The sequence below is a fragment of the Haliotis rufescens genome, unplaced genomic scaffold, assembly GCF_023055435.1.
Source record: "Haliotis rufescens isolate VD_foot unplaced genomic scaffold, xgHalRufe1.0.p SCAF_40, whole genome shotgun sequence".
NCBI lineage: Eukaryota > Metazoa > Mollusca > Gastropoda > Lepetellida > Haliotidae > Haliotis > Haliotis rufescens.
In genome coordinates this window covers 2,903,623-2,922,510 of record NW_025964113.1, presented here as the reverse complement: position 1 = coordinate 2,922,510, position 18,888 = coordinate 2,903,623, and the positions used below count along the sequence as shown (strand labels likewise).

Genomic DNA, 18,888 nt, shown 5'->3' with positions numbered 1-18,888 from the left:
GGGGAATACCCGGGTTTGCTACCCGGAATACAGCCCTTCTGACAATCTGGGTAATGCAGTGTGGCGGAGTCTTCACATTCATCGAAAAGTCCTGGGTGGGTTTGACAAGTCCCATTCGCTGTCTGGGCTGCGTGTAGAGGGGGCAAGGGCCCTGAGCTGATGATGAGCCTGACTGTCCCAGGAACACCCAAACCTTCTTTGCTGCATTTTTAAATTTTTACATTTGTATCGGTGCTCATGCTTTCAGCCACGGGTTTGCCAGGTCCAGACGCGATTATATACAGGCCGTTGTGATAACGCTTACATTACTGACGTTAAACAACATTCACTCTCTCACTTTTGAACTTAAAGAAGCCCCAGACACGAGGAATACCTGCCATCTTCCAGGCTTAACTGGTTCTACGTGCTAACATTCTTTTTGTATTGTTTCCGCCGATCTTGAAGTTCTGAAGATGAAGATACAAAAAGACTCTCAAGACGAGCCCGTGCCAGAAATCGTGTGTCCACCGCTATACAACAATATATGTGTAAATATACTGATTCTGGCAAAATTCCTGACCTGACATATATGCAGAAATTAGCCTGCTGAAGTTGGCCATGGTCATTTGCAACAGCAACAAGAAAACGCAGACATGGCAACAATACGGTCACCTTGCAATATGTGCTATTTTAATTGAAAATTCCTTGTTATGCATCTTTTACATCGACCGTTTGTAGATACACGCGGTTCATCGTTCTCAGCACCTTGCATGAGCTGCACATCTTTGTCAAAGACACATGTGTGGGTGGTGGTGGCGGGGGAGGAGGGGGACACGGGGGGTATAGGTATAACATTACCTATCTCCACTCCGCTTGTAACCTGTTAAACACTGTTTATCTGCCTGGGGCAGATGTTACAAGATCTTACAAAGCTCAGGTTTCAAATTCTGCTCTTCAGGCTTAGCCGTTGTTGCCGCAAATTTCGAAATAGTAAAAAGTAAATGACATAAACAGATCCTATCTGACTATCGCCAAACTGCACATGTAGCGGCCCGCATGGTGCGTGCTCAGTGTTGCAGCGCTCATGTTCCCTTCACTACCACGTGGGCACACTTTCTAAATTGGGCAATGCCGAACCGAGCGCAGCGCGGTAGTTGGGAGATGGTAAGACATCCGATCCCTTCCCCCTCCACGTCACTAGTGAAGTATATTTGGCTCAGGAACATCTTCCCGAGCTCCGAGCTTTCTTCATCAGAGGATAGTGGCATTCGCGAGATTCCATTTCTCCGAGTGTCTGTGCCTCGCTCTGAAAAGTGGCGGAGGTATCTCGGCTGATTTCGGCCTGAGACTATCGCTAGGTACCAATCACCGTTGTGGCGCGAGTTGTCGCCTGCAGCCGACCGATTCACCTCAATGATGGCGTAGTGGAAAGACAAAATGACGGGCTTTAGCAAATTCCAGGTTCGACTCTTCAGAGATTCCTTCAACACTCCGTGGGGCTTTCGGCTTCAGGGTGGGAAGGACCTGAATCAAGCCCTGATCGTGCAAAGGGTAAGTGCATCCATTCGTCTGCTACCCGTGTGCGCAAGTGAGGTGAACGTGTACAGAATACAAACCCCCTTACCTTTTATAGTAGCAGACGTCTCGGTGTGCAAAGCTTAATGAGCGACGGAAAATCCCGTCAACATACGTGTGTTGTTCCCGGATTAGTAGAAAACTCTCAGCCTCATTTCCAATTTTCCCGAGTTCCGCGTTCCGGTTGCAGGTAAGTGCTCACCTGTGATGGAAGGTCATCCGTCATGCTTTGACCTTCATTTTTTAACCGGACAGGAGTATGGTCAACTGATCAACTTGATATCATATATGTTTATGAAGAAAAAGTGGAAAGATATATTTAAACAGGTAGCGCTTTCTGAATGTGGCAGTAACATAACACCTGTTCAATCGCTGCTTTATGGGTACATCAGACGGCCTAGCGCCACGAGTTGTAGAATATTCGAAACACTGTGGGGCAATTATTTGCTGCCGTCTGTAAGTCTGGCAAATTGGAAGGTAGGACCAAGCTGCCGCTTTGTAGCAGATGACCCACTAAGACATTGGACGACCTTTCAGATATTGACAGTAGGTAGATCAGTATCTGTGTACGATCTTGGGATATGGCAGCTTTTCTTGTCTTACAAAGTGGGGTAATCACAGCCTTATGGGGTACTGGCAAACGATGGGTAGTACCCTGAGTTACTCTTTCATCTGATAACTGTCTGACGGGGAGACGGGGATTTATTTTCACTCATAAATGCCATCTCACACCTTTCTGCCACTGGATCCATCCGGGCACTCTACTCGCGTCAGGAGCATTAATCACGATTTTTTTCTTCTCAAGTGAAATGTCAAGTTAAATACTTAAGTTTAAGTAAATCCAATTTTGCTAAATAGAATATAAACATTGAACATATTTTTTAATTAAAATTGATATGATTCAATTATAACCAAATATGTATGTTGCACAGTTTTACATATATTGTATTATTTTAAGATGAATCGCTGCGTAGTTTCTTATTTACAAATATATATTTTTAGAACTAGTTGTTTTATTTTTTAATTTATTTTTATAAACCGTATGTAACACTCGGTCTATTGGGTAGTTATTTACAAGTAAAACTCATTAAAACAGTATTTATAACAGTTGAGAAGGATTGTTCTAAAAAAATTACAGATTTTGTATATTTGAGATATACCTGTAGGTCACATGTGCAAACCGTATGTGGTGACATTTGCAAAACTAGGCCAGGTCAGGTCAAATCTAAAGGTCACTCCGCGAAAACATACGGATGGGTTTACTCCCCCGATACAGCTCGGAATCAAAAAATTTAAAACAAGATTTTCTTTTTGAAACATCAACATTTGCACTTTTTGATATCTTTAAGCTATCTTATAATTACATTAATTGTGTCTTTCACAAAAAATAACTTTGATTCTCCTTACGTTTTTCTTTGAAGTCTCTCGAACACCCGGTGTCTACGTTTGTGTTTGTGATGGCATATAAGCTTTTATATTCACCTGGTGGATACATAAGACGCGCAGGAAGTGGTGTCCCCTATATATTGTCCACTTTGAGCCAAGTTAGTTATGATTGCGATGCGGTTATATATGCTTCAGTTGATATGAATTATATTTTCAAATGAAATATACAATAATACAACAAACATATTTTTTCATCTCAACTTATTTTTGATATCCATTTCATGATTTCTTGTTATTTCCAAAGGCAGGCTGTAAGGTCAATACATACTCCACGTAAATTAACTCAATATATTTTATTTAGTGTTTGTTGCGACACTTGTACATGACGTTAATGATGATTATGGATAATGGTGAATTGATTGAGGTGTACACTACTGCCTGTTGTATCTGAAGTCCCGAGTACCACCGGATGTATGTCGTCTTACCCGTAGTTCGAGACAAGCGGAGTGCCGATGTTAGACCATGGCCTCGATAATTATTCTACCCGGACGATACATAATCATGGCATATCAACGATATCTCGAGATAATGTAATTCGTATCAAATTGGTTACAATGTAGGGGTACCAATATTAGACAACACTGTAGAGAAGGCGTCTTTGTCTATATGTCGAGATAACCGACTTCGAGTTGAATAGGTTACACTGTAGTAGTACCGATATTAGGCCACATGCGTCTCTTATGATATGTCGAGATAACAGAATCTTTGTGACTCAGTTTCGCTGTTGATGGTCTTATATTAGACCACAATGTCGATAATGCAAAACACGATGTATCGCGATAACAGAGTTCGTGTTAACCAGATTTCACTGGAGGCGTACCGATACTAGATTCAGGGCGTCTTAAATTATATGTCGAGATAACATATCAGAGTTCGTGTTAACCAGGTTTCGGTGTAGGCGTACCGATATTAGATCTCACTGCAGATACAGTGACAAAAAGTATAACGACATAGAAAGTTCGAGTTAACCAGGTTTCTCTGTAGTTCTCTGTTTAAGACCATTTGTTCGTATGTGAAATTTGCGATACACAAAAGGACAGAGAGCACTCTCTAGCAAGGGCACTGCTTCCGTAGAAGGTGTAGTTATGGTACCGTGTCACATTGGCGCCATATTGCTAGACGTTATGGAAAAGACGTTTCAGATGCAATGTGAAGTTTCCATTATCAAAGCGCGAAGTGATCTTTGCACTTTCGAAACAATTTTCATGTCTTTATAACGATTTTAGATATTTTTAAATACAATTTAGAAACAGAAGTATCAATGACGAATTGGATTCAACTTCTTTATTCTTTCAATGCGACGTTTCGTAAAAGGTTCTGGTACATTTATACGCGAGTGTCAGCGCACCAGTATCGCTTTTTATTAAGTGTACGGTAACTCTGCCTCTTACCTTACGGATATTTTTGGATTCTATTAAGAAACACGTGTTCTTGATACTGAAATGGCGAATTATACTTGTAACATTGTAGCATTAGATAAGCCTGCCAAGGCATGCAATGGCCATGTAGTGCTGCCTCATTCCGTATGCCACTGTGTTGCGTCATCGAGAGACGTATGCAATCAGAATGAGCCGGTAAAGATATTGCTGTTAGCATGGTATTCTAACGGGATATAAGGAGATATCGCCCCATCCTTGCTCGCTCGGCATATCATGCCTGGATGGTAAAAGGTAAACAAATAGCACATTGTGTCATTTATTTCAATGTGCCAACCATTAAGACGCTGGGTAATTGGTGCGATGAGCGGATGCACGGTGGAAATACTAGATTCACCTACTGCAGAGTGGTGTCCTCTTGCGGTGAGCGGGGAATAGCAGTGATGGGGGTCACGCTAGGGGGTGGGGTCTGGAAAGTAGGGTGTGGGGTGTGAGTGAGTGAGTGAGTGAGTTTGGTTTTACGCCGCTTTTAGCAATATTCCAGCAATATCACGGCGGGGGACACCAGAAATGGGCTTCACACATTGTACCCATGTCGGGATTCGAACCCCGGTCTTCGGCGTGACGAGCGAACGCTTTAACCACTAGGCTACCCGACCGCCCCGTGTGGGGTGTGTGGATGTGCTTAATTGAAGTTTGTTACTTCAACATACCATTGACTGCTATAAGTCTAGCATCAGTAGCCTGGGGTATCCAGATTGTGTTTAGATGTGTGTCAAATGATTACCTCAATGCCGTTATGTTTTAAGTAGACAGATTATGTTACTGTTCTCAGCAACTACATTACAGGGGTCTTAGGGATTTGAGGGATGTATGTAGTCCTGCATCATGACTGTGGAAATTATGTTTTTAAGGTATGTATTTTACTAAAAGCCTAGGCAAGTCTACATCAAACTAATCAAGTCTAGTTTGCTTGATTAAAACAGCAGAACGAAAACATATTTTTATTATTTTAAAGACATGTTTTCATTGACTAAGTGTTAGTCTAGGATGTATGCTCCGCAGAATGTTGCCTGTTTAACGTAATTTGCTTGTGAAGACTCCAACCCCCCCCTCTCTCTCTTCCCCAACACACACTCACACACACTCCCCCGAGCCAAGTACTCCTTTAAGATTTCTTGTATGAAAGTTCGCAGAAATGTCGCGAAGAGCCGGTCGTTTTTTCAACTGTTGTTTATAAAGCCTGAGCTTATGAATGAGGTGCTTGAATCTTACGCCATTAAAACAGTATAAGTTCTATTGCTGGTTGTATTTTAAGTCATCGTAATTAAGGGTAGTGGGGTAGCCTAGTGTTTAAAGCTTTCGCTCGTCACGCCGAAGGCCCGTACCGATCCCCCACATGGGTACTATGTGGGGAGCCCATTACTGGTGTACCCCAAGATGATAGTGCTGGAATATTGCTAAAAGCGGCGTTAAACCCCTAACTCACTCAACAAAATTTATGCTTTTGTTATTTTCCAATATAATCCTAAACAAATGAGTAACTATATTATATTTCATTTAATTTGAATTAAAATCCAGATATCAATTTAATTAAATTTAATTTATATTAAATGCAGATATTCCACAGTCATGGTGCAGGATCTATTTGACAATAGAACATCTTACTTCCAACTGCCCGCGTGCATGTCATGATGGCAAAAGAAACGACATCACACGATGTTATAAATACACAAATCACAAATATTACATGTATTATTTACTGATATACTATGCAAGCATAAGAATAATAACATGACAAAGTCAGTGTAAGGAATGGGTGAACGAAGTGGGGTAAACAAAGTTAGTGAGTATGGACCTACGCAGCTTTTACTATATTCAAGCAATATGACGGGGTTCGCACAATCTCATTAAAATCAGATCTTAGTTCTCGCTATCGCTAAACAAAGCGATAGCGAGAACCTAGATCTGATCTAATGAGATTTGGGTTTGCACATTGTGGCCATGTGGGGAAAAGAACTCGGACCCTCGGCGTGACGAGTGAACACGTTACCTACTGGGCTACCACACCGCTCCGTAAACAATGTTACGACATGATATAGAATTTATGTGAAACAGGAAAAACGGCAATGACTCCTGCAACCCAAGCAGAAACACACTTGCTGCTTAGGTCGGTAACATCAACAGAGCTTCCTTGTGTCGGAGCTTCTGTTAATTGAGAGACAGGTCGCGATGTGTGTATAAACTAACCCGCGTCGGTGTTTACTACTGTGAAAGTTTGACGAAGTGAAGAAACTGGCGTGTGGCCAGTGACATGATAACACTTCAGCTCCATCAGTAAACAGTGAGCATCCACTCGCTTGACCAGGCTTGGACAAACGCTTAGTCTCTGAAAATATGTATTTTGGATAGAAACAAGCAGCTTCATTAAAATTGAAAAGGAGCCCGAGAGAGGTGGGAGAACATGTGGAAAATCTAGACTTGCTTCATGTAGGGCAAAGCATTACAGTGGGGGCTGGGTGAAAATTATAGGGTTCGATGACTGTGAGACAGACTAGAGGGGCCAATGCTCCGCGGCTTTTAACACATTTTCAAGCGAGCTATAGACGTTGAAGTCCGTTCTATGATTGAAATTAAGACCTACCCTTTGTGTAATGAGGTTAAACCTTTACTGTTGTTTCCTATAAATAATAATATGTTAACAGACAAAGTGGTGTCCGAACGACTTGAATCAACTTGCAATCAAATTTGTCCGAACCTTACCCCCCTCCCCCCCCACTCTCGCCCACCACCACCACCACCACACCCACACACTCACACACCCACACCCACCATCTTCCGGTTTCCATAGAATGAACCGATTGAATCTTATCTGATCCGGAATATCTTTTAACTGTTCCGATCGACCTTCACAGAAAACAAGAATGTTTTCCGAAGTTATCAATAACGCCCCCCTCCGTACCCCCCACCCACCCACCCACCCCCACACACCCACCCACCCCCACACCCACCCCCTCACCCCAGGTTATGCGTTTTTCACTTCGACGAACATTTACGCTTGGGGAAGTGGACCCTCTGATTGATCAGCTGAGCCCTGTTCCGTGTTGTTTGTATGTAGGCTTTATTTATAACCTCCTCCTTTTCCTGATGGCAATGGGGAGGAATTCCAGTAACCTTGGCAGGGTGCATGTGTTGGCATGGTAACAGCAGGCGGATGCAAATGAGGTGAAGGTCGGGATGGATCCTCAGACAAACTGTTCTTGTCATGGGTGAACATTTGTCCTACTGGCACCACGTTGCTATGGTTATAAGTCACATGTTGGTTCCATCACAACCCATCTAGTGTCCTTGATGCCAATCTCGGACCAACTCGTTTCTCTAGATGCCCAGGCATAATTTCGTTATGTAAACAACGCGTGTAAACAAGACAATGTTGCACTTTGTAAACTTATTAAAACTGTGAACGATTGTCAAACTGTAAAAAATAATATTTCTGTTTTGCTAATATGTTTTTTTCAAACACTTCCTTCTCGGACATCAAATGTGTACCAGTTTTATTTTATAATGTACACATGAAACTTCTCAAGTTCTGCATGTGAGAGGAAAACGTTTCACATTTGTTCTTCTCTTCTATGTACATATATTTTAAAAATGAATCTTCTCAGCTTTAAATGTAGAGAAGTATAGGCATATATCCAAGAAACCATTCCGACACGCTGTAAACAAGCAATTTCCGTAGTGACCAACGACTGAAATCTGTATTTTATCACGTATAAACCGTTTTGTTAACAACTCTTTCGAAATGTAAACTGACACACTTTCAATAGCTTTCTTCCGCATATTCTCATTGAAGAGATTACATTTAAAAAATGAAGCCCAGCTGATTTGTTAAGTATGAGATGAGTATGTCGACTGGCATATCGAAGTTTGTCACATGTTCCATGGAAGCAACGGGGGGTAACATGATTTGTTTACACACACAATGGCGCTGTCTGACACTGCGTCTCGTCCATTCTACGTGTGTGTGTGTGTGTGTGTGTGTGTGTGTGTGTGTGTGTGTGTGTGTGTTTGTGTGTGTGTTTGCGTGTATTGTGTGTCAGTCGACAGAACGATGCATTGATAATGCCAACAATCACTTTTTGACTTGATCCAAATCTTTATTATTCAGAGACAGACTTGATATAGTGCTGACTGGGGTCACTGATTTAATAAAAAGATAAGAGGCGTTAGAAACAACAACACAACACAGACCTACCTACCTTATTTTTGGATGGGCTGAAATTGGAAACACACATATTCTTTTTGCCTCGACGTGGAGGTAGAGCGACTTGTACACTGATACTGATACACTGGATGAAATTCACACTGTTATTTCATCATGGGGGCATGGGTGGAGGTTATGGACAACCAAATGTTTTCCCATTGACCTCTATAGTAACGTAGGGGCGGTCGGGTAGCCTAGTGGTTAAAGCGTTCGCTCGTCACGCCGAAGACCCGGGTTCGATTCCCGACATGGGTACAATGTGTGAAGCCCATTTCTGGTGTCCCCCGCCGTGATATTGCTGGAATATTGCTAAAAGCGGCGTAAAACCAAACTCACTCACTCACTCTATAGTAACGTTATATTTTTTGTAAATAACTTAACATTCAACAGCTGTACATATGTGCACAGTCTGGCCTTTTTAGCAGCAAAAAAAAGTATCCGAATCTAAACACACCACCCATAGTTCCGCAGCAGTGTCACTTGCTTCAAAGGTTATCATGTTCATCAAAGTTATCATGTTCAGCAAAGTTATCATGTTTAAAAACGAAAGCACTAAATATAGAAAAAAACCATGGCCAGTTTTAATTACTGCATAGAAATACATTTACACAACATAAAACTCTTACACAAAATTATCCAATCACAGCTGCTAGATAATTCAATCTGCACTGAGGGCTCTACGAAAACTGCTGGTCGAACGAGGGATTCTGATTTGGTGTCGCAGAACCCAGACCAATCGTCTAAAGCACTGTCGTGTGCTATGTGCGTCACATAGGCGTGCTAGAAACCTATGGTCGTGAGGTCGATCCCGGTTCGCCCTGATTATGTTTCTAGGTTTGTCAGCACCATATCCGTGCTCGTGGGTTTCACCAAAGTGGTAAACGTCTTACACATGAATCACTTCGGACTTTCCTCCCATGGTTAAGATGACACGCCGTGATAAAACTGAAATGCTGTTCATAGATGAGTGATTTGTAGCCTCATTCCTGCCCCAAACACCTGTGTGTTAACACCATCTAGACCAGGCGTCACCATTCCAAAACTCCTGTGTTCTGACACAATTAACAACGTCTAGCCCTGACGTCACCATTCACCAGGCGTCACCATTCCAAAACACCAGTGTTCTGACACAGTTAACAACGTCTAGACCTTGCGTCACCATTCCAAGACACTTGTGTTCTGACACAGTTAACACCTCTAGACGAGGCGTCACCATTCACCAGGCGGCACTATTCCAAACCACCTGTGTTCTGATACAGTTAACAACGTCTAGACCTGGCGTCACCATTCCAAAACACCAGTGTCTTGACACAGTTAACAACGTCTAGACCAGGCGTCACCATTCACCAGGCGGCACTATTCTAAGACACTAGTGTTCTGACACAGTTAACAACGTCTAGACCAGGCGTCACCATTCACAAGGCGGCACTATTCTAAGACACTAGTGTTCTGACACAGTTAACAATGTCTAGACCTGGCGTCACCATTCCAAGACACCAGTGTCTTGACACAGTTAACGTCTAGACCAGGCGTCACCATTCACCAGGCGGCACTATTCTAAGACACCAGTGTTCTGACACAGTTAACAACGTCTAGACCTGGCGTCACCATTCTAAGACACCAGTGTCTTGACACAGTTAACAACGTCTAGACCAGGCGTCACAATTCCAAGACACCTGTGTTCTGACACAATTAACAACGTCTAGACCAGGCGTCACCATTCCAAGACTCCTGTGTTCTGACACAGTTAACAACGTCTAGACCAGGCGTCACTATTCCAAGACACCTGTGTTCTGACACAGTTAACAACGTCTAGACTAGGCGTCACCATTCACCAGGCGGCACTATTCTAAGACACCAGTGTTCTGACACAGTTAACAACGTCTAGACCTGGCGTCACCATTCCAAAACACCAGTGTCTTGACACAGTTAACAACGTCTAGACCAGGCGTCACCATTTACCAGGCGGCACTATTCTAAGACACCAGTGTTCTGACACAGTTAACAACGTCTAGACCTGGCGTCACCATTCCAAGACACCAGTGTCTTGACACAGTTAACAACGTCTAGACCTGGCGTCACCATTCACCAGGCGGCACTATTCTAAGACACCAGTGTTCTGACACAGTTAACAACGTCTAGACCAGGCGTCACCATTCCAAGACACCAGTGTTCTTACACAGTTAACAACGTCTAGACCAGGCGTCACCATTCCAAGACTCCTGTGTTCTGACACAGTTAACAACGTCTAGACCAGGCGTCACCATTCACCAGGCGGCACTATTCCAAACTACCTGTGTTCTGACACAGTTAACACCCCTAGGCCAGGCGTCAACATTCACCAGGCGGCACTATTCTAAGACACTAGTGTTCTGAAATAGGTAACAACGTCTAGACCAGGCGTCACCATTCACCAGGCGGCACTATTCTAAGACACTAGTGTTCTGACACAGTTAACAACGTTTAGACCAGGCGTCACTATTAACCAGGCGGCACTATTCTAAGACACCAGTGTTCTTACACAGTTAACAACGTCTAGACCTGGCGTCACCATTCCAAGACACCAGTGTTCTGACACAGTCAACAACGTCTAGACCAGGCGTCACCATTCAAGACACCAGTGTGTTAACAACTCTTAGACCAGGCGGCACCATTCCCAAACACCCGCGTGTTAGCACCCCCTTTAACCAGTCGACACCTGGCTCCCACACTGCGCTGCTATGAGTTGTATACCAATATTGCCCCCTAACCCAGTGTTAATGGAAATACGGTTAGAAAGCAAATATGTACGATATGTTTATAAACATTGATGTGTTGATCCGAAAGAAACATCGGTGAGTCAACACAGCTTTACACAGTCGGGTATAAGAGATCATAACTCAACTTCATCATGGTATTAGCAAGTATATATATATATATATATATATATATATATATATATATATATATATATATCCTGTATGTTTGAAGTGGTTTGTAAGTGATATATGTAGGCCTGTATATAAGTGAGTGAGTGAATTTTACGTCACATTTAGCAATATGCCAGCAATATCACGGCAGGGGACACCAGAAATGGGCTTCACACATTGTACCCTTGTGTGGAATCGAACCCGGGCATTTGGGGTAACGAGCGAACGCTTTTACCACTAGGCTACCCAACCTGTTTGAAGTTCAACATGTACATGTGAAAGTTATGTAAGATACTGTACTCATTTGGGATTAATTATTTCTTGATATTCCAGATATTCATCACGGCATTACGGGTCCGACATTACCACTAGATATTCAGAAAGGCATTACTCGTCCGAAAACAAGACTATATATTTAGCAAGGCATTATTTGTCCGACAATAACACTGGATATTCAGCAAAGCATTACTGGTCCGAAAACAAGACTATATATTCAGCAATGCATTATTAGTCCGACATTCCCACTAGATATTCAAAAAAGGCATTACTCTTCCGAAAAGTAGACTAGATATTCAGCAAGGCATTATTAGTCCGACAATAACACTAGGTATTCAGCAAAAGATTACTAGTCCGAAAACAAGACTTTATATTTAGCAAGGCATTATAAGTCTGACAATTACACTAGATATTCAGCAAAGCATTACTAGTCCGAAAACAAGACTATATCTTCAGCAAGGCATTGTTAGTCCGTTATAACCACTAGATATTCAGAAAGGCATTACTAGTCCGAAAACAAGACTAGATATTCAGCAAGGCATTATTAGTCCGACAATAACACTAGATATTCAGCAAAGCATTACTAGTCCGAAAACAAGACTATTTGTTCAGCAAGGCATTATTAGTCCGACATTACCTCTAGATATTCAGAAAGGCATTACTCTTCCGAAAACTAGACTTTTTAGATATTCAGCAAGGCATTATTAGTCCGACAATAACACTAGATATTCAGCAAAGATTTACTAGTCAGAAAACAAGACTAGACATCCAGCAATGCATTACTCGTCTGCCTATAGGACAGCATGTCATGACAAGCCTGACTATTTTACCAGCCACCAGGAACTCATTACTAGCCTCACTATTTTACTGGTCATTAACAAGACATTACTAGTCGGACAACAGGTCAAGATCTCCAGGACAAAGTATCATACGACTTAGCCATATGCCAGTAGCATGCCCATTGCCAATACGCTGCCTCCAGTAAATATATACTGGCCGCATGATGTATGGGAGACACCAATGCTGTACAAGAGAATCACTGGTCAGCCTAATATGTACAAAGTGTCTGATGCCTCTCTGCCTGGGTTTACATCACGGTGTGGTGAGAGAAAGGTCGGTGGTATTTTCGTAACAACTTACTTCATACAAGGATGCGCTAGATCATGTATGTTAGGGGAACAGCACCACAGTTTATAACTCCAGGGATCCATGCACCTGTCATGTAACATTCGGTTTCAGATTTCAGATTTAGCTTTAAAAGGTGAGCCTGTTATACGTCAGTCTTGAAATATTATTAGAATATTCCGTATTTTCTAAAACAGAATTTAATTTAGAAGACCATATTTATAGACCTGTAGACTAACATCTAGTCTCTGAAATGAACTTATTTTATTAATAAAAAGACAGTTGCCAAATTATCTTAATGAAATATAATAAAAAGGTGCCAGGAGACTTTTTTCTTTTTCTGATTTTATTTTGCCATATTATAGACTTAAGTTGGCTGTAATGGGTACATTTGTCCAGGGTATGTAGCACAGATTAATAGATCCGTTCTACACCCTTTAAACAAAAAGAACCAAACAAACATACTACAAACAAAAAACCAAACTCACCAAACCAAGTTGAAGAAACACTAAACCATGTTAAGTTTTGAAAAAAACCCAAGATTCACATAAAGTACAAGCAAGGAAAGCATGCAACATGTTCTTAAATGAATGAAATGGTAATTAAACAAAACATGCACAGAAATAGCCTCTTTGTCTTTTGTTTTCAACACATGTATACTTAAACTGACATGGCAGTTCTTCAAGTAATTCATAAGCGATACCTAGTTTAAAAATCCATGAGTCGGATGATCGATGCAATCACATACTGGATGATGCAGTGGTAAATGTTTAAAGGAGCACATTAATAAATTCCCCCGCAGATCATAAACATAACTACCTAGTGAAACGTCACACTAAATTTAACTACACATGATCCAGTTTAAAAGAAGATAAATCAAATTAAAAATTAATTACAATGTTCTTTAAACCCATTACATAATGAGTGTTTCTACTTCATGTATATATTTACCAACATCCGCCACTGAAGTCAAATGAACACCAATCTGGTAGACATCACCATCATGTAACAACCTGGTTTACTCACGTAGCCGTGCCGTCTTGGCCGTCCAAGCGAATACCAATTACAAGTGGCACATAGACCCTCCTTTTACTCCAGCTGTCAGAGGAGAGGCGAAAGTATTTCTGTTCTCCAGTAAACCCGCTCCCCCATATCGCCCAAATTTGATGGAATTAAGATACACGCAGTTGCGATTTTAGCATTTTATTAGCCTAAGACGGGTCCTGAAATTCCTTTCCTCCGTCAATACTATTATCACTGGTCTTCATCAGATTCGAATCTAGGTACTCGATAAATGAGTTATATTTGTTACAGAATTTTCATGTTATAATTACGGTCTAGCCTTGTGCACTGCAGTAGGGCTAGAGGGATCAGTCGAGGCGGAACCTTTGCCAAGATGATTGTTGAAAAACGAACTCTCCGTACAACTCGGACCATTACCGAAACCCAAAAACGGACAGTGAGAAGGACGAGTAAGGTATGCTAAATGTTCAATGTGTCATTATATTGTTGTTTGTATGTTGTACGTGGTTTTGGGGTTAAAGCATTGGCAGACAGTGCCTTAAATTCCTTTTACCTTCCACTGCAAGTTCCAAGTGTTAAAAGTTTGAAATCAGCGTCGCTTAAAGAATCACGAACCATCTGACAATGTTAACTTGATTGTTCAACGTTTTTCCTTAACGTTCAAAGTTTCACCCTGCGTATGAATATTTATGTATATGAATCAATATTTTCTATTCCTTACATAACTCTTCTGCAAGGAATCGGAATGAGCCACAAAGTCCTGCGAATCAAAATGCCAACAAATACGTATTTGACCTAAAATATATGCATTTTATTAAAACACCTCGCATGCCGATATACCACCTTCCTGCCTCCACAAAGGTAGACAAGATGTGGGATTTGGTAAGATGCCAACAGTAAGGTGAGACCGACCTCCAATGTACTGGCTGCAGCTATACACTCCGGGACTTTCACCGCCGCCTGCAGCGGTAGCAGCATTGGTTCCAAGGTTATAGCGATGCTGCTGCCTCGGCAGTTTCTGAGCAGGTGGAACAAGGCTTCCTAGCGCTGTGGTTATATGGGGGATCATTACTGCATATGTGTTGGCGCTTTGTGGTGTAAAATATATAAATATATATACCTTGAATATTTAAGGCTCATTATGATATTTGATAGGCCTAGTTGTATTCCATAAACTATGTTAAAGTCTGCCATGTCTAATTCTGTAGTTCCCAAGTATAGTTTTATCCTTAAAGTTTGGTTTAAAAAAAACAGACATGAAGGAGTGAGTGAGTTTCGGGATTCAAACCCGGGTCTTCGGCGTGACGAGCGAACGCTTTAACCACTAGGCTACCCGACCGCCCCAGTCATGAAGGAAAACAGTATCTGTTTATAGAATGAATTGACTATTACTTATTATGATTTCGCTGAATTTGCTCATTTGCCTCTCTGTAGTAATGGGTCTACATCGTGATATCTTGGCATCCATCAAGTACAGAAGTTTGGCTTGATCAACGAAATGACTATCAATAACGCAATGTAGGATTGAAATCAAATATAGTACAGCTATAAGATATTGGTAGCAGATATTGGGGATACAAACGAAAGAGTAAGTTTGTCTAAGTGACTACGTTATGATGTGCTATAATCAAAATTTTAATTGAATATTCTATGATACCTCATTTTCCACATTTGTGCGAAATTTTCTACGAAAAAAAAGATATCAACAATTTGAATAATAGTACGTTACAACATAGAAGATGATATGTATTTCCTAGCTATGAAAGTTGTCCTGTTTACCCAAATACCCCAAAAATGTCCAATGGGATTATCCTGTGTGTGTAACAAGTGATTAACCTCATCTGTAGGTTCCCCTTTACAATCTCCACGCCACAATCTGATGTGCAGAGTTGCGTCCCTTAGGAGTACCGGAAACCTATGATCGTGGGTTTGAATTTTAGTTTCACCCAGATTATGTTTCTTGGTTTGTCAGCACCATACCCGTACTCGTGGATTACACTAATGTCAACATCTAAAATCTGCATCACTGTGGCCTTTTCTTGACAAAAACTGACACGCCGTGATTAAACTGAAACACAGTTCAAAGCGACGTTAAACCCAACTCACTCACCCACTCCGAAGGTAACGTGAAGCCTCCACTTCAGCATTCCATCACACATGAGTTCAGCAAGGGCCTCTCTTTAACCCCTCTCTTTCTATGGTATTGTACAATTTATCCGGATCTGGTGAACTATGTAAACAGTTCCATTCGGTTACCATCAAACGGTTCGGAACCGGTTCCCTGGTTGTTATTCTGCCATTTGTTCTAAATACGACTTTTAAAAATACACTCCCAAGCAGTAAATCGTGCTAATATGCCTCCCCCTAATAAAACGTAAACGCCAGGTGAAATGTGTTACTCTTACTTTTTATAAACCTCATTAGCTCTTTTAAACAAGTCGGTAGGCTGACGTGAAGTGGTTATACTTCCAAATGAATGCATTTCTACCTGAAAGTACTTGAATGGCTAATTGAGGGACACAAACTCCAACTGTTGTGTTATCGTTGCCTTCTTGTCTTCAACGCTGACCTGGGACGACCGCGGCTATGGTGTAATCTCCGTCGAGATATGCCTGGCATGATGGCACCCTTAATCACGTCCATGTTTACTTCTTAACTATCATCTGGTACGGACCTAAATTAACCAATTACTGGAAGGACCGCTGGAAAAAGTTTCCAGATTTTCTTTGATGTATGGTGCGAGTGCGTGCTTGACGAAACATCTCGAGTGCTAACAGTGGGTATTCTCTGGTCGGACGGGCTTTGAAGAGGTTTAAGGGGTACTTGTAATTAACACTGTCACTGGGAAGTGTTCAGGAGTTACTCTTTTGTTTGCATAAAAAGTTTTATCTACATGTATTTTAAATTGTGCTATCTGTGTTAATGTTGTGGAATAGGCTCAGTATTCATTACTGTTCCTTGTTCATTATGGATACGTTGCTCCAACTATGCCCTATTTATGCTGGCATATACCGAGGTTAAAACACCAGGTTTTAGATGGATGGGTCCATCGTTAGACTTTAAAAAATGTGTGTTGAATTTAATGAGCTAGTCTCCCAATCCTTGAGTCATATTATTTTGTCTGTCTCACAGTCCCTGAAACCAGAGACCATATAATATGGTCTCTGCTAAAACATATTATTCCCTTCCACCCAATCCTTTCTGTAATGCAAAAGCCCTGAATGAAGCAAGTCTAGATTTACCTCAGAATCTCCCATCTCAATGGGGCTCCTTTTCAATTTAAAAGGAGTTATTTGTTTCTCTCAAAATTATATATTTTCAGTGACTAGGCGTTAGTCTATTGGTGAGCCAAAACTGAGGAAAGCATTTTCTCGAATCGACCAATGTATATTATTATTTCCCCTAGAAGATGTGATCACGTTGATGCCAATCAGAAACTGAGTGTCCAGTTTTTGTATTGTAATTGTGTAAGCTTGGTTTAACGCCACTTACAGACAGATAACCATCAAAACCAACATGAATCTTAAATTCGAAACCATTTTAACGGATCCGCAACTCTGATCCTTGCGGCACCAAAGACATCTATGTCATCCGTGTACCCTGTTAAATGTTTAAGAATCAATTTGTTTTCAATGTCCTTGGTACCAATATATTGGTTTCGTTGGTTTTAAGGATTTCCTGTTTTACGCACACGCATTCAGCTGGTGTTTCAGACCCACTTTGCAGCAGTTATTATAATACTTAGTTTGCATCAGAGGTTTAAAGAAGTCAAGAGTTATCCATTTCACAGGCTCAAAACTGCTTTATCTGTACGAACCGAGAACGAAGATAACACAGAATACTTAAACGCCTACTGGGATCCCAACAAATTGAAAGAAAAGTGATTATCAGGCATTTTTCGATAAGTTTGCCGCCTTAAAGAAGTTGCATGTGTTGAAATAATATCCAACTTGTTCCGTCATCCCGTGGATGGTGGTATAAGCTATTCGGTAGGAAGGAATAAACGTTGAAGATAGAACATTGGCAGTGTTCCCACTGCTGGTGAAGATGAGCCGCGTTGATTGCCTCGGTCTGCGGCAAGGTTTCCCCTCCCACCCCTGTCTTCCTGGACCATAAGGGGATGCATGCACGGAATACATCATGGCCAGTGCAAACCTGTAAAATGGAAACTGTTTGGATTGGATATACATGTAATATGCTTAAAGGGAGAATGGGGGTTACTGGGAATATTCAATTTCGTTTGGTCAAACTTTCAAGTTTCTTGTCAGAGGGGTTATGCAAAGGGTTTCTTGTCAGAGGGGTTGTGGAAAGGTATTCTTTTGAGTTGGATTATGGAAAGGGTTTCTTGTCAGAGGGGTTATGCAAAGGGTTTCCTGTCAGAGGGGTTATGCAAAGGGTTTCCTGTCAGAGGGGTTATGCAAAGGGTTTCCTGTCAGAGGGGTTATGCAAAGGGTTTCCTGTCAGAGGGGTTATGCAAAGGGTTTCCTGTCAGAGGGGTTATGCAAAGGGTTTCCTGTCAGAGGGGTTATGCAAAGGGCTTCTTGTCAGAGGGGTTATGGAAAGGCATTCTTTTGAGTTGGATTATGGAAAGGGTTTCTTGTCAGAGGGGTTATGCAAAGGGCTTCTTGTCAGAGGGGTTATGGAAAGGCATTCTTTTGAGTTGGATTATGGAAAGGGTTTCTTGTCAGAGGGGTTATGCAAAGGGCTTCTTGTCAGAGGGGTTATGCAAAGGGCTTCTTGTCAGAGGGGTTATGGAAAGGCATTCTTTTGAGTTGGATTATGGAAAGGGTTTCTTGTCAGAGGGGTTATGCAAAGGGCTTCTTGTCAGAGGGGTTATGCAAAGGCATTCTTTTGAGTTGGATTATGGAAAGGGTTTCTTGTCAGAGGGGTTATGCAAAGGGCTTCTTGTCAGAGG

At 41.6% G+C, this 18,888-nt stretch overlaps 1 protein-coding gene across 4 annotated transcripts in view; it reads left to right on the top strand.

The window, feature by feature from the left end:
* The first annotated feature begins 1,222 nt into the window (after positions 1–1,222).
* LOC124138674 (trithorax group protein osa-like) overlaps positions 1,223–18,888 on the top strand; it is a 31,678-nt gene continuing 14,012 nt past the window's right edge. For 2 of the 4 annotated variants that reach the window (XM_046505447.2, XM_046505464.2), the window contains exon 1: positions 1,228–1,530. In XM_046505447.2, the coding sequence (XP_046361403.1) occupies positions 1,417–1,530 (114 nt within the window). In that variant the 5' untranslated portion in view covers positions 1,228–1,416. Of the gene's footprint in view, positions 1,531–14,306; positions 14,428–18,888 lie in introns of those variants that run through there. The other 2 variants (XM_046505440.2, XM_046505456.2) reach the window with 2 other exon arrangements.